At 31.5% G+C, this 16165-nt stretch overlaps 1 protein-coding gene across 1 annotated transcript in view; it reads left to right on the forward strand.

The window, feature by feature from the left end:
- Positions 1–16165, forward strand: part of LOC143231606 (puratrophin-1-like) — a 121449-nt gene that overhangs the window by 95933 nt on the left and 9351 nt on the right. Inside the window, 10 exon segments of the mRNA XM_076466131.1 lie at positions 547–744; positions 2500–2671; positions 2674–2702; positions 4502–5214; positions 5583–5753; positions 6435–6510; positions 7438–7611; positions 10201–10290; positions 12567–12710; positions 13300–13377. Of these exon segments, the coding sequence (XP_076322246.1) occupies positions 547–744; positions 2500–2671; positions 2674–2702; positions 4502–5214; positions 5583–5753; positions 6435–6510; positions 7438–7611; positions 10201–10290; positions 12567–12710; positions 13300–13377 (1845 nt within the window).

Below are 16165 nucleotides of genomic sequence, written 5' to 3' on the forward strand. Positions count from 1 at the left end.
GATTACGAAGCGCACGCCTTAACGCGCTAGGCCATGCCAGGCCCAAGTTGAAATCATGTGCAGTTCAGCTAACGAGTATTAACATTGAACAAAGGATTTTCTAGGTAACGTATAGAAGATAAATTTCAAATGATATTTCTCGTGCCTCTGATTCGAAATTCGTAAAGGACTGATATAAAGAATATAAAAAATTCAGCACAGTATGACGTTTTAACACGAATACGGACAAATTTGTTCCACTGCTCCGCTAGTAACTCTGTAGTATTGTGTTTTATATTAAAAATGTACGGCCTGACATGGCCAAGCGTGTTAAGGCGTTTGCATCCCAGTCGCGCCAAACATTAGGGACGGCTAGCACAGATAGCCTTCGAGTAGCTTTGTACGAAATTAAAAAAAAAAAAATAAAAATGTAGTGACACCTATCTTATGTCAAAGGAAGTGAGTACTTGCGATTTTTTTTCTAACGTATAGATGTGTTTGGTTTTTGATTAGATAATGACCTGTCTGATTTTTTATGGCCTTTCAGTGAACGTGTATTTATTTCAGCGTCAAATTGAAAAAGGTAACGATTTAATGGAAGAAGCTTCTGTGTTTGGAGCAACGCTGTCATCTTCTGATGAGTTTGGTAAAACCCACAGTTTAACATCATCATTAGGAGAACATCTTCAGGACTTTGCAGAACGTCTTGAGGACACGCGAGAAAAGCTGGAGGACAGTGGCAGATTTTACAGCCTTTTAGATAGGGTAATCAGTGTGTTTGTCTATTAATAATTTATTTCAACTTCTAAGTAATATTTTGTACCTTATATACACGGTAGTAAACACGTTAAAATGCATGTCAACAATGAATCATTAGGCTCTTTGAGTCTGTCATTATCCATTCGTCCACTTATAAGACAAATGAAAATTTAATTAGATCTTTATTATTCAGTAATTTATGAATTTCCTCCTTAACTACTGTTAAGAGCTGGCATATACTACTATTACCAACAGCTTATTCCACAAGGAATTTACACACTTAGAAAAATAAAACTGGAGCCTTGATTGTCTCTTTCATATCTTAAACTGACCCCTCATTCTATTGTTTTGAAAATCAGGGACCTTTACTTATCAGTCTCTTTTTACAATCTTGATAACTCAGGAAGATAATCTCTTGATCTTTTTTCTTTTTTTTCTCTGAAAATAAAATAAGTTTATAGATATTTTACATATCCTTTGAAAATAACCTTTCTAGTTGGCCTAGTAGCCTCTCTAAAGCTTCCCATAAAGTTAGTATACTTTTGTAGATAGCAAATCAAACTGTACATAATATTACAGGTGAGACCTAATTTGTGATCATTGTAGAAGTAACTACCTTCCTTATCTGATAATTATTACATGTGTAAATATATCATAAAAGTTTCTTAGCTGTTTTACAAGCAACAGTGCACTGTCTTGATAACATGAACAGCTTGTTCACCAGAATTCAAGGATCCTTTATTTCAGTCATTCCACTAAGAAATGCTTAATTTTTATCAAAATTATTGAAATTATGATGATAAAGTTAAAGGTCATTTGCCAAATATTTTTTCAACTTATGAATTGACATAAGTGTTTCTGTAGCACTTCAACATTTTAATATAGGATATATGTGTAACTGGAGTGTCATTTATTTACAGTATGTAATATTTTCTATCAAAATACAAAATCAAAGTATTTTAAAAATTCCATTATAATTAATTTACAGTTGAAGATTGAAACTTCTGCTAATTCTTTCAGTGGTGTCATCTTTCTCTGCACTATATGAAAAGTAAAAGATAAAGCTTCTTGTGGTCAATGAAGTTATTTATGAATAAAAAATATGACTTTGAAGGAGAAAATATTGAATTATGTATGAACACTAGGATTATGTAATGTATTAGTACATCCATGATGCAAGGTGATGTCCTCATAAGTACTGGTATCCTCTTATGTGTTGACTTTAGGGCTTTTCCTAAAGATTGTGTGAACTAGTGCATTAAGGGACACTTTCTTTGCCACATTTTCTTTCTTAAGTTTACAAATGTGGCATCTGCTTGTGTTCTGACAATGCAAGGTATTATTGGTGTACTGGTATGTCACAAGATTTGTCTTCTGTTCTATAGACATAACACACTTTGCCTGTAGGGAACTGTAATTTACAATTTTTTTCAGCCATACTTGTGATTTAATTGTAAATATGCAGAAAGCTAAAGAGAACTGTAGTGTTTTCAACTAATTTCTAATCTCTTGCACTCATCTTAGGAAGAGATTATTCTGTTACACAAAATACTTCCTTTGTATAGTGACCCTCCCCACTGATCCAAGTATATGTATTTGTGTGTGTGCATGTATCTAGAGAGAGAGAGAGAGAGAGAGAGAGACTGTGATAATAAAGTAAAAGATTGAGAAATATAAAAGTAAAACATTGTAACTGATGTGGCCATATTTAGTATATAGCAGAATTTTGTTAATGATTACCAATTACTTTAACTTTCTTAGTCTTATGAATGGGCACTAGAAGCCATGAAGTTTCTCTCATCTCTGAAAATTGAGAAGGTAACTCACCCTAAAGACTTGATGAAGTTAATCGGATCTCTTCAAGATTATGTTGACAACAACCCACCAATTAGAAATGAAGAGTTTAAGGAGATGTGGGACTTGGCTATAAAATTAAAAACGACAGTCTTTTTGAACAGTGCAAAGTAAGTCCAACCATTATGGAGTCAGCATGCCTAAACATTATATTGGGTTATTGTTAACACTACAGTGTTAATGAACAATATTAATTTTTTGTGATGAGCTACTTGTCAACTACATTTTTAATTCACTCAGTTTTCAAATGATTTGTTATTTCACACCATAAACCAGCTGTCAAGTACTTCCTTATCAATGAGTCGGGTGTCAAGTTTTGTCTTGCACTCTGAGCATGTGAGATGCGGTGAAATACCTTCTTTTTTCTTAATGTATGAGACACTTGTCAAGCACTTTTCTAGTTTGTAAGACAGTTGTTAAGTGCTTTCATACTATCTCAGTTTGGGACAGCTCTCAACCATTTTCATACTTTTCTCCATCTGAGTTAGTTGTGAAATAACTTCTTACTTCTCACCAGTTGATTCAGTTGTGAAGCAGTTTCTGTAACTGACAGCATGAGAAATTAGTAAAGTATATTTTACTTTACAATTTGAAGTAAGTTGTCATGTGCCTTACTTCAACACGAGTCAGTTGTCAAGGGTATAGTTCACAATATTAACTCAATTCTCAAAAATCTTATTCTGCTTTATTAGATTAATGTAATACCATTAATGTACTACCCTGTATTTTGACAAACACTGATATTCATACTCATAAAATGAATGGAAAAACATCCAAGACTGTGACATTAATGTTGTTGTATGGTAGGAATATCACAATAAAGGATCATACTTCAAAGTTAAATATCTTTGTGTTACAGGAACTGTGTTATATTTATGATATAGGGACCACAATTCAAATTTAATTCTTTATGTTATAGGGACAGTTCTTAATTTTGGTATTTGTGTTATTTTCTCTATTAATTATAAGTGTTTTTCAAGTCAGCAAGAACAACAGTTAATTGTTGTTTGCAGTTGTTAATATTTTTTTTATAAGTTTAGTGCTATTTGTATATATCTTGTTTTTGTTTATTTTCTTTTAAATTATAAATTTGGGAAATATTTTTTTTTAGAAGAACTGCACTTCTGTGTTTCTTTTAAGGTCTTAGTAAGAAAATGGTTTCTCGTTTCTTTCATCATGAGAAGTGTATGTTAAACTTTGTTTTTTTTATGAGAATACAAATAAACTTGTCTTAAAGTTTCTATTGCTGGTTAAAAGGAACAAACTGGCTTATTTAGTTTATAAGTGGTAATTAACATAGAGTTTTGGGTGAAAATATTATATCATTTTCAAGAAATACATATTAGGCACTTAGATACTCATTTCATAATATATGGTGTATAAAATGGTCTGAGATCCACCATGTGCTTTTCTTTCAGCAAAACCTTTGAATTTAACTCGTAAACCAATTACATTTATCATCACCTTGTGTAGTTTTTGTTAAATTAGGAAACATACACATTTTTGTTAAAACTTTCGTCTTACCTATACATTTTAAATATTTTATTTTACCAAAATGGTGTTATGCATGGTACAACTTATTATTATATTTGTTATGTTTCCAAGAATTTGGTATTGTTTAAGGCACACTTATATTCTTAGAATGCCTGTGTTCTACAAATAAACTAATTCACAGCCTCTAAACCATTAAATTTACTCAGATATTTTTTATTTAGTGGATTTCTGCTTGCATTAATTAATGAAAAGGAATTATGAAGTCCAAACCTTTCAGTTTTGCCACTCATGCATGTCAGTTTCCAACATTACCATATAATTTTATGTTAATCTCTTGTTAGTGAAATTCACATAACTTGTATGTTAATAAATAAGTGCAATGATATATCTTCTTAAACACTTCCTTGTGTTATAGACTGCCCAAGCTCGATGCCAAGAAACAAATGATTTGATCAAAGCAAGGCAAGCTAATCTGCTGAGAGATAAAAAACAGATGGAAGATAGCTCTTTACAGTGGAGCTCAGATTTACCCAGTGGCTTTCGAGTTTCTCAGTGTTTCTGGATACCACATAGTACCAGTACCCCTGTAGGAGAATACCCTGGCTACTACCATAGGAAGCCAGTTGCTAATACCTCATCTAGCTACAATTTTCTTGCAGGATCATACACTTCTTTTCCTAACAATTGTCTTTCTGTCCCAGCAATCAAAGACAGTTTTCAGTTGGATCACTACATGGAAGAGAAAGAGGAGCAAATATTAAGCCAAGGCCTCATCACTGATGACCTTACCACCCAAGGTCCAGTTACATCAATATCACGTAGCAAACTTGAAGCAAGAACTGCCAACTCCAGTCAGAAAGAAACTCCTCCTGGTGGAGTGATGAAGAGTCACAGTGGAAGCAGTTTAGTTGGGCTAAAAGAAAAACTTGCTGTGTTTGTGTCTGGAGCTGCTTCTGTTCAGAATTCAGTTAAAGAAGGACATTCTTACAATCGGCCAGTTAGAAAACTCATGCGCCGCACTCATACTTGGCAGCTTTATGAAGAAAATTCACAGAAACCTAACTCAGATATTCAGATTCCTGAAAATAATCTCAAACTTCAGCAGGTAGCCATTAACAGTGAGGAAAGGTGAGAAATTACTGTTAGTGTGAGATTTAACTATTTATATTAGTAGTAACAGATGAGATGTTCCAAGCACACTAATAGGATATTGTATTATGTTGGTAAACGTGTTTTGTCGCATGTTAAATTTATTACACAGTAATAGTTAATTTTATATCGTATGAGAACTGTTAGTAAGAGAATTACGTTGATATAAATAACAACAATTTAATTTACAAAAATTAAATGTTTAATATCTTATCTGCAGCTTTTTTTTGTTTCTGATGTATTAAATTTTATCAAAAATTTACAGGCTCAGGTATTTGACAAGTTGTTTTAAAGAGAAGGTACTGCATAGGTATTACTGCAAAGTTTAGGTATATTTTCTTTTCTAGTTTCTCCTGCAGTAAAGACTCTGTGAATACTTTGAAGCTTCCAGTTATAGAGGGTTTACCACAACCTTGTGGTGGACCTGTACCAGTGAACAGTCACTTAACAAGGGCTCCTAGCTTTCGAGTAAGACAAGAGTGTAATATTTACACTGATCAACAAGCGAAAACCAAGAAGTAAGTATGTAAGAAACATTTTATTGATTGGAGACATTTCTGTCTCTGAAGTTAGAAAGTATTCTTTATATATTTGTGGTACTAGATGGAATTTGTAGAAGAGCTTTGCTATTTATGTAGTATTTAACAAATGTTTTTCTTCAATGTTTTGTATCAATCAGACTCATTTTGCACTATGATTTAAAAAAAAATACTAATACAAGTTATTGTCTGTTACTTTTGTATAACTTGGAAGTTGTCTCTGATGTTTATATATTACCTATTGTAGTTGTGTTTTGTTGAATATATATATTATTTATAAGTTGTATATGTATTTATATATTACACTAGTTGTGATCTGTTTTTTGTATACTACTTATTCTGATTATGCTGTGTTGTTTGTATATTATCCATTCTGATTGTGTTATGTTGTTTTCATATTTCCTATTCTGATTATGCTGTGTTGGTTGCATATTCTTTTTCAGATTTTCTTTGTTTTTATATACTGAAGTAAAACCAGTATTTAAAAGTTTGTGAATGTTGTATTACCAAAAGACTTCAAATAACAGAATTAATATTTATTAGACAAAAGAACAATGTTGAATAAGTAAAGGAAAAAATGCCTTTAACAAACATGACAATCTAGTATTCTTGTTTCTCAGTGTGGTTTATATTTTAATATGTTTTTTTTTTTAAATTCAGGCAGTTGTTGTTAATTATGAGAGAGATGATTCAGACGGAACAAGATTATGTCAAGTCACTGGAATACATCATTGAGGTAAGAGGATTGTTGTTAGGAGAGAAACTGGTAATTCTTAGCTATGACTCATCCTGTTTTAATTTAGAGTGGACTAAATTTAAAAAGTTAAATAATCAGTGGTGCTATTTCATTTTGGTCAGTAATAAGCTGGAAATGAGATAGTGGAAGTAAGTGAATTCACAATGGAGTGTTATTGATACAAGTTGTTTCTACATCTTGCTTCTTACTAGTGTGTTATAATTACAGAATTTGTGATATAGTACTAACACTGTAAATATTTACATATATAATGTAGAGATATAGTTGAGGGGAAAAAGAGATGGGGTTCAGCTGACCACTCCAGATTTATTTTGAAAAGTCTAAATGATTCACTGTCTTTTAAATTGTTTTTAATAAATACCTAACTTTCATTCAAATGACTTAAATTCATTATCTAGAAGAAAATGACCACAGTACTTTGGAAAAAGACCCAACCCCTAACACTAGAGTACTGACTATGCCTTATATATACATTTGAAGTTGATGTGTAAATTTCTTAATACCCACACTTGTATAATGACATTTCAACTAACAGAATCTTTGCTTAAATTAATATATACCAAAGTAAATTTTTAAAATAACTTATACCATAGCATTTTTATGTATTTAAAGCTAAATAATTAAATATCAATTTAAAGATAATTTACTGATTTATAATTTGAATTTTTTAAATTAAATTTTATAATACTTTTTATTATGTTTTTGTATGTTACTCAGAGGATGGTGATATATACAAAAACATAACACAAAGTATTATAAAATTTATTCTTTTACTATGGATATAGGAATCACAGTTTCATAGTATCTTAGTCTGTCTCTAAACTCTCCTGTTAGAAATCACAAGCGTTAAATGGTATATTCAAGAATATCAACAGTTCAGTATTGTTTCTTTTTTCCCCCCTTCAGAATTACATTCCTGAACTGCTGCGAGATGACATTCCTCAAGCTTTGCGAGGTCAAAGAAATGTAATATTTGGCAACATTGAAAAAATCTACGAATTCCATAATCATCATTTTCTTAGTGAGCTGGAAAGGTGTGCAGATTCACCATTTCTTGTAGGCCAGTGTTTTCAGGATTATGTAAGTATTTCTTATTGTAAAATGTCATACACTTAATTACTTGACCAGAATACATAACGCAGTAAAATAGGATAATTCTGCCTATGTTCAATACATCTATATGTTACAGTGAAGATGAAGGGCAAATGTTTGAGATAATCAATACAATTCAATACAGTGACTCTATATTACAAATTTCTATGCATGAACTATGGACAAAGGAATGAATACTTAATCTTTGGTTTAGTTCTGAAAAATACTGAAACCAAATAAATACATCACCACCAAAGAAATGACACTGCACGTGGTGTTGACCAAATTCCTTAGAACCCTGTACATCTTCAACCTCTGTGGTTAACTCACCACCACAATGGGATTGATACTGTACGTGGAACTTCCTTATAACCCTCCTCCATATCTCTAACCACCATAGTTAGCTCACCATCACTGAGGGATCAATCTTGCACATCTCATTTCTTAGAACCTGTTACTTCTTCGATCTCCATGCCAAACTTTCCACTATCAGTGGTGTATGGTGACTTCATTTCTTAGATATTTGTATGACTTCAACCATCATAGATGACTCAAGACCATCAGCAGTCTGACATTTTACTCAGTGATAACTAATTTGTTGGTACCCTTCACATCTTTACCAACCATGACTAGACTAACTACAAAGAGTGTTAAGTACCTTGTTCATAAAATAAGAAAAATCTTTTACATGAAGACAAAACTAGTCTGTTTACCTTTCATCAAATACTACATAGTAGCTACTTTACATCACATACAATATAAAATTTTGTGTATGCAACTCTCCATGAAATAAAGTAACATGACTATACTTTGTGTAAACTAAAATATGACTGTTATACAGTTTTGTTGCAACCAGTTGGATGGTAAGAAAGAATTATGAAATCGATAATAACTTTACTAGCTGATTTAGCCTTATTTTCATTGTTATTTTAGACAGCAAAATTGTTTTTGTTAAGTAAATCAGTACTTTGTTCTCTAAGCTTTTGAGATCATGTATATAATTTACGTTTCAATGCATATTTCACATGGCATGCTGAGATGGGTTCAGATTAGAATGAAATAATTGGTTATAGATATGACTCTGGAGAGAATAAGATGTAGCATAATTAGTTCAGTTGACAGTCTTGTTGGTATGTATATATTCTATCTTTTTATTTACCAAACAAGTCACTGACTTTATTGAATTATTCTCTTCAACATCGTGTTTGGCCCAATAAGCCTCTTTGCTTTACCAGTTTATAGCCTTTGGTACCATATCACTAAACTGTTTGTATACAAACTGCATTTTAGATACAGTCCTAGTTGCCATAAAATTTAGCTGAGATGTGTTCTAGTATTTAAAATAACATAGCTCTGGCATTATTCTTTACCTCCCAAATAACTGATTTGTTTACCAACTGCACACTTCTGGTGAAGTCTACATTTTGCATCATATTGAGGCAAGTTTATATTTTCCAGTTGTAGCACTTACTGTGTAGAACTGTCCAAACAATTGTATGGAGTTGCTCTTTTGCTATGGAAAGCACGTAGGGAGGTCCAGTAGCAATTAGCAGGATTAATTGCTGTGTTTTTTCTCTTTAGGAGATACTCATTTAATTATTGAAAGTTACAAAGTTGTTGAAGCAGTTTTTGTGGAATATTATGTTATATCCAGACATAATATCTCCATCAAAACGTTGTGTGACAGTATTTGTAATTTTTTTGTTACTTTTGAATGGACTGTCTTCTGGAAAGGATTAAATCTAGATGACATTTTGGCACTTTTCTGGTTGTTTTTTACTTAGACTAAATGACAACTGCAGTAGTGTTGAAACAACCAAATTTAAACTTTACTAGATTGTTTATATTCAAAAGTATAGGCACTATAGATCTGAAATGCTATTTTTTTTTATAACCCTTGATTTAGATATCATAATAAGAAAAACAAAGAAAGTTGTGAAATAAAAATTTGTGTCAAATGTGATTTTTGTTTTCTGATATTTGGTAGCAATGGTAGGTGTAATAAACCTCCCTACTTCATTAATTTATTGTATTCATTATTTGGATGAGTTAGGCTTAATATTCTTATTAGAAGCTGACAAAAATTCTGTAATGGATATTATATTGCATTGGCAGACAAAAACGGTGTTTGCTTAATATATATGTAAAATCAGCTCGTTTGGGTTGAGAAAGTATCCAAATGAGCCGTTTTTACATATATATTTCTCTACAAGTGGGTTTTCTCTACATCACCGATTGTTTCTGCTTAACTTGTGAAAAGTGGCAACAAAAAAGTCAGAACCACCTATGGACGGTCCTTAGAATATAGCATTATTTGTCAGTTTGATATGTTGTGAATTAGCAGTACTGCAATCTTTTAACAGTTAAAATGAGTAAATTTGGTAATTTTTTCAATTATTTTTACATTATTTGAGTTTATCTTAGAAACATGTTATTATGAAAATTATTAACATACAGCAAACTATTCTGTAGAATTAGTGTTTATCATTCAGCTATGTTGTTATAAGAATTTTTTTTCCCTAATCTTTGTACCCATTAAAAGGTTTTGCTCAGAACTTGGATATTTTCTATTTTTAGGAGGCACAGTTTTACCTTTATGCCTTGTACAATAAAAATAAACCCAAATCAGACTCTTTAATGGTGGAATATGGCAATGCTTTTTTCAAGGTGAGTAAAGCTTTAATTAAAACATTTTTTTGTTTTTGTAATTTACTAACAATATTTTAAAATGTTAGTGGTATATTTTGCAGTGTAACTGATATTCATTTATTTATCTTAAATTCTAACTTATATGATTTTTATATTTGTGAAAGTAAATTCACAAGAGAGTGAAAAAGTTAACCCTTTCACAACAAGCTTGGAATAATATACACTAATCTATCTACACATTTGCACATGTTAAGTATTTGCATTATAACTTTGTTACATCATGTGTAAAGTTGCATTAAAGATTACAATATTTTTGTACATAAAGATCAGTTTTTTTAATGAAATATTTTCCTTAAGGTACGTTTGTGTAAATATTGAGTGTTTTCTATTACTAGTCTTGAGTGCAAAGTGATTTCATTTTATGATTTAGCTCTTCTATGCCCTAAAAATCTCAAATGTTATTTATGTAATATCTAAATTCTCCTAAATACATTTCAAACGTTTTTTTTTTCAGAAACACTTTATATTTTATTTTCTATACCCTAACTATGTAAGGTCTATCAATTGACCAACCTTGTAACCATCATAAAAAAATTAGGAAATAAATATAAGTTATGCTGTTTCTTGTTCTAAAATGACCACATGTTATAACATACAAGTACAAATGTTTAGTCTAAGCAGCTTGAGTTTCATAATGTTATATATTTGTTACTCTTTATTATATTAACCTTTTATACATGCCTAGCTAACATTACATAACTTTTATTTGACATGGTGCATGTGCACTTATATTACTGTATTAAGTGGTATAAAACTAACCTTTAGTCTTCCATGTTTTGGCTGTGTTTTAGTGGACTAATATTTTGTAATGTTTAGTCACATTTCAATTATTATACATTATATGTGTAAAAAGATTATTGTTATTTAGAAATAAATTATTGAACTTATTTTTCTTAAAATATAGAACTACAAATAAAAACAGGTGAGCAAGTAATTATCTCTTCTCGCTATGACATTTGTATGTATGCAGGGAGCTGCTGAAAATAGGTTTCAGAACCTTTCAAAATTTCACACATGGAGGATATCAAACAAATTTTTTAGCTTTTATATATACAGTTGAATAACAAAACAAATCGTAAATAACTATACTGATACCATAGAATTTCACTATAATTTTATTAAGCTTAGAAACTAAGCTGTATTTAGTTTAAAAAATAAACTTTAAGCAGACTAAAGACACAAACTACCTTCTTGAAATCTCAGTTTGAAATAAGGTGGTAGCCTTTTCATAGATTAAAATAGCTGAGAAAACCCTTAATAGGACATTCTAAGCTGTTGATTGGTTAGTCACATGTCATACATTGAAGTAAGTGTATATAAGGTATCATTTTCAAAATTGGAAAGAGGTCAATGGGACCACTATACTTGATTCAATATGTAACACATATCTTGGCAAAATGAAAAGGTACGAGGTTCTTATTTTATATTCTAGCTTGTCAATATCGGTAATTTGTGTTCCTAATTCGTGAGAAACTACAGACTTATTTTAAAATCACATACATCAAATTTTAAACAGTGTTACATTCAACATACCAAATGATTCACTAAGATCTATATTTAGGTGTGTTACTTTAATATTTACTTTTAAGTTGAGAAATTAATTAAATGTTAAAGTTTGAAACATAATCTACAATTTAATTCCAAACCTATTGACATAAATCATTAAATAGTAATTCAATAAAATTTTGAATGCAAATCAACAAACGTGACAACATGGCCTTTGACCAGTGATCTGATGTGAAAGGGTTAATGATAAAAGAAATAAAAGTTACAAAACAAACTAATTAGTGACAAATAAATTATTTGGTTTATTTCACAACCGATAAATTATCTGAAACATTATATTTTAGTTTAGAAGTGTCTGCAGAAAAGCATGCATAGAGACATATAAAATCTGAATTCATAGGGTGTTTAAATTCCCATTAATAATGAACATGTTTGTTTTGAGTTTTCTGCAGTACACTTTTTGTAATATCATCTAGTACACTTTATTAACCTCTGAATGGAATTATGAGGAAACTATCCTTATTCCCAAAAATAACTTCTTTACAGCTGAGCTAGTGTATTATTTGGATGATGTAGATATGCATTGTTTCTTATAACTTGGTCAGATGTATGTTTTGTGGGATTAGGGTCTGAATAAAATACAGATAATGTAAATTTTATGAAGTTAACTTAGCTATTTTAGTCTATTATAAAACCTTACTAACAAGGCATATTTTTGGGGTTTTTAGAAAAAGCAGCTGGAATTGGGTGACAAAATGGATTTGGCTTCTTATCTACTTAAACCTGTGCAAAGAATGGGTAAATATGCTCTTCTGCTTAAACAACTTCTGAAGGAATGTCCAGAAAAGATATCTGAATACCAAAACCTCAAGGTTGGTTGTACTATTTGCAATTGGAACAACTAAAATTATGAGTGTTTGTTCTTTTATTCTTAATTAATATTAAACTTTCAGTCAGAACTGGCTTTGTACATAGAGCAAAACTAAAAATCAACATGGCAATCAGAAAAGCTAATTGAATATACTTTCTACTTATAAAGAGTAGTTGGATACTATTGCTGTTAACAACATTTTTGGCCATGATCTCAGTAATATTTCACAAGGTTAGGCTCTTACTGTTAATGATAATTTTAACCACAATCCCAGGAATATTTCACAAGGTTAGGCCATTACTGTTAATGATAATTTCAGCCACAAACCCAGTAATATTTCACAAGATTTGTATACACTTTATTAGCAGTATTTTTGGTTTTAATCTCAGTAATATCTCATGAGGTTTGGATTCTTGTAGTTTCTGCAGTAATTTCAGTAATACCTTATAATAAGTAACATAGTTCCTCATATTTCACTAGTTCTTTACATGCTATTTTGTAATATGCACTTTTAGTAATTGTATTGTGGATTTTTGCACTGATTTAAAGCATGAAATTTTACAGAAACTGAAAGTTTCTTACTTTAACAGGCAGCAGAAGAAATAGTTCGTTTTCAGCTGAGACATGGAAATGACCTGTTGGCAATGGATGCTTTAAGGGACTGTGATGTAAGTTGTTGAGATTATTAATCCACCTCATACATGTATGTTCAACAAGACCAGTTAATCCACCTCATACATGTATGTTCAACAAGACCAATTTTTTGTATAGTTGTATACTTTTGTATGTGGGTATTGTTTATCTTGTGTGGTCTGAGTCAAATAAAAATTATCCTGTTTATTTTAATTCTACGTAATAACTAAACATAATCTCCCATGTAAGGAAGTGCTTACAACACGTTACCACATTTTTTTCCTCCGTAGTTAATAACTATATAGTCATTGTACACAGATCTTAGACAATATTCAGACAGAGTTCAGTTTTAATGCAATCTCTTCAAACAAAATTTCAAATGAATGAAGAAAGGATTTCTGTTAAAATAAATAAGAATGTTTTCATACATCATTTTTAAAACCTATTATAAAGAAGCACATTGTCCTAAACAGTGCCTTTTTCATTGGGAGGATGAGACTCCCCTTTCTTTTTTCAGAATAAAGTTTTATTCTCACCAGGACGTAACTAATTACTTAACATAATTTTTAAATGCAGTGACGTATGTCTACATCTGTCTGGATAATGATGTTGTTTATTTGTACTGATTAAAATATCGTTTGATGCTAAGCTTTGTTCTGTACATGAATCTTTGTTTTATGTTGGTTGATTCATTGACTTCTGTACTGACAAAAAGTTACATTGATGAAAAGATTTTGTGGGATTGATAGTTTTCTGAGAACCGTTTCAACAATAATATTTGTTTTCCAAAACATACATACCCCTACTTCAACTATTACTCAACTGCCAGGGTTTTCTCTTTTGCCCATCTAAATATTGGTATGATTTTTTTTCTTTGTTTGCTCCACTTTCTTATAACCTGTTTAATTTCCCTTGGTGGTATTTGTCTCCTGACACTCTCCACCTATGTCAAATGCATCCTCTATCCTGGTATTGTATATAAGCACCTCGTTAAGATAATTAATGTTATCCTTTTTCACTCAAAAAAATGTCACTCATGAGCTTACCAGTACTAAGATCAATTGGATATACTCTGAACATTCTCCATGTTATGTAGTTGATTCTTATATTTGTCATTTTATGGTATGAATTCCAGAATTATTATTTCCAGTATGGTGTCAAATCTCTCCTATCTCACCTCAGATATATAGCGTCACTCAACAACTGGGAAACGGGGTGAGTCCCTTTCAGTTGAGACTATTTGGTGAGTTTTGAGGCTGCAGTTGAGGGCAATCCTCAACATTCTGGACAGAAGTTGTATTGACTGCAGCTTTTTTTAGTCTGTTGACTTATCAGTTCTCTTGTTGGACTGTTATGAGTTTGTGATCTTGCATTGCTGGAGTTCAGGGTTTGATTCCCTATGGTGGACATGCCAAACAGCTTAACATTGCTTTGCTCTAACAGAACAAACTTACATGCCCAAATCTTGTTCCAATCAATGGTAATCTGCACACACTTTAAATGAAATATAAAACAAAAAGCAGGCCACTTTGTGATGAGCTGCCTTTGAATTATTTCCTTGTATTGGTTTATCAAGAGTGTGATGGTTTGGGCCTTTTCCCAGTTGTTTTTGAGCCTGCACCTTACTTGATGGCTGGAAAGTCTGAAAGCAAGTTTTTAAGTTTTTTCTACATTACAAACATTGTGGTTCATACTGGGAAGTTTACTTCTCAGTTATGCCTTCTGTGAAATGGCTGATGGAACTTCATTATTTAGCCTACCATCACTAGGTGAAAGGATTTCCTAGCTGTCAAATAATACATTTGCTCCTAAAATTTCGGGATTGTAAGGTAAAGTTTATAGTTAATCTGAATAGATCAATATCCCTAATGGGACAGAGTAAGTTTATAGACTTACAACTCTCCTATCCTCCATTTTATTTTCTTTACACTTCACTTTATTGGAAAACTTCCAGCATCACAAACTTGATTGATGACAAATTGGGCTAATTTTTAGCATGCGCATTAGTTCCTTTCTCTGTTTCTATATTCATCCCTGTTGAAGTTGACATCTCTAATTTAATTGGCTTCTACAAGGGGTCATAGTTCCACTCGTTTGTGGGTCCCTACCCCTAACATCAACCTCTCAGTATATTGCTATCAAGAATATATTTTTTTTATATCCAAGGGTTTCAGTTCTCAGTTGGATGGCTGCTAGTGGTGTTGGTGATTTATAATATACCATCAATATCTGTTGAAATAATTTCTGGGTATGTGGTAACCTTAACAATGAATGCAGGAGCACTACAGGTCCTTGAGTCAGTATTAATCATTCATTTTACATCTTATCTATCCAGTCTGTAGAGTTTCTATTTCTTGCAGATCTTTGGGATTTGAAACTTAGTTCTATGGCTGTCAGAGTTTGGTTCGTCTGGTGGTAGTGAGAGGGTTGTGTTAGTTCTTCTAGGGCTTCATTCTTGTTAATTGTTAGACCTAAGAAGAAAGGAGGTTGGTGTCCAGTCATCTATCTTTTTCATCTGTATCAATCCCTAGATTCTCCAATATTTACAAATTACTTATTCCTCAATCTGATTTCACATTTTTTTACTGGGATTGTAGATATCCAAGTTCATTTTAATTGGTTCCTATATACACATTGCCATAGTGGCTTCCCACCACTGTCAGAATATTTTGTGCACAAGGATCAGGTATTGCAATTTCAGTTTTTTATCTTCAGACTCGCATAGGTTTCACATTGATTCTTCTGTATTTTATGATTTTGTATCTCATTACCTCCATTCTATTGCACTATGCACACACTATTCCATAGATGACTGGTTACTGC

Source organism: Tachypleus tridentatus, chromosome 11, assembly GCF_004210375.1.
Source record: "Tachypleus tridentatus isolate NWPU-2018 chromosome 11, ASM421037v1, whole genome shotgun sequence".
Taxonomy (NCBI): Eukaryota; Metazoa; Arthropoda; class Merostomata; order Xiphosura; family Limulidae; genus Tachypleus; species Tachypleus tridentatus.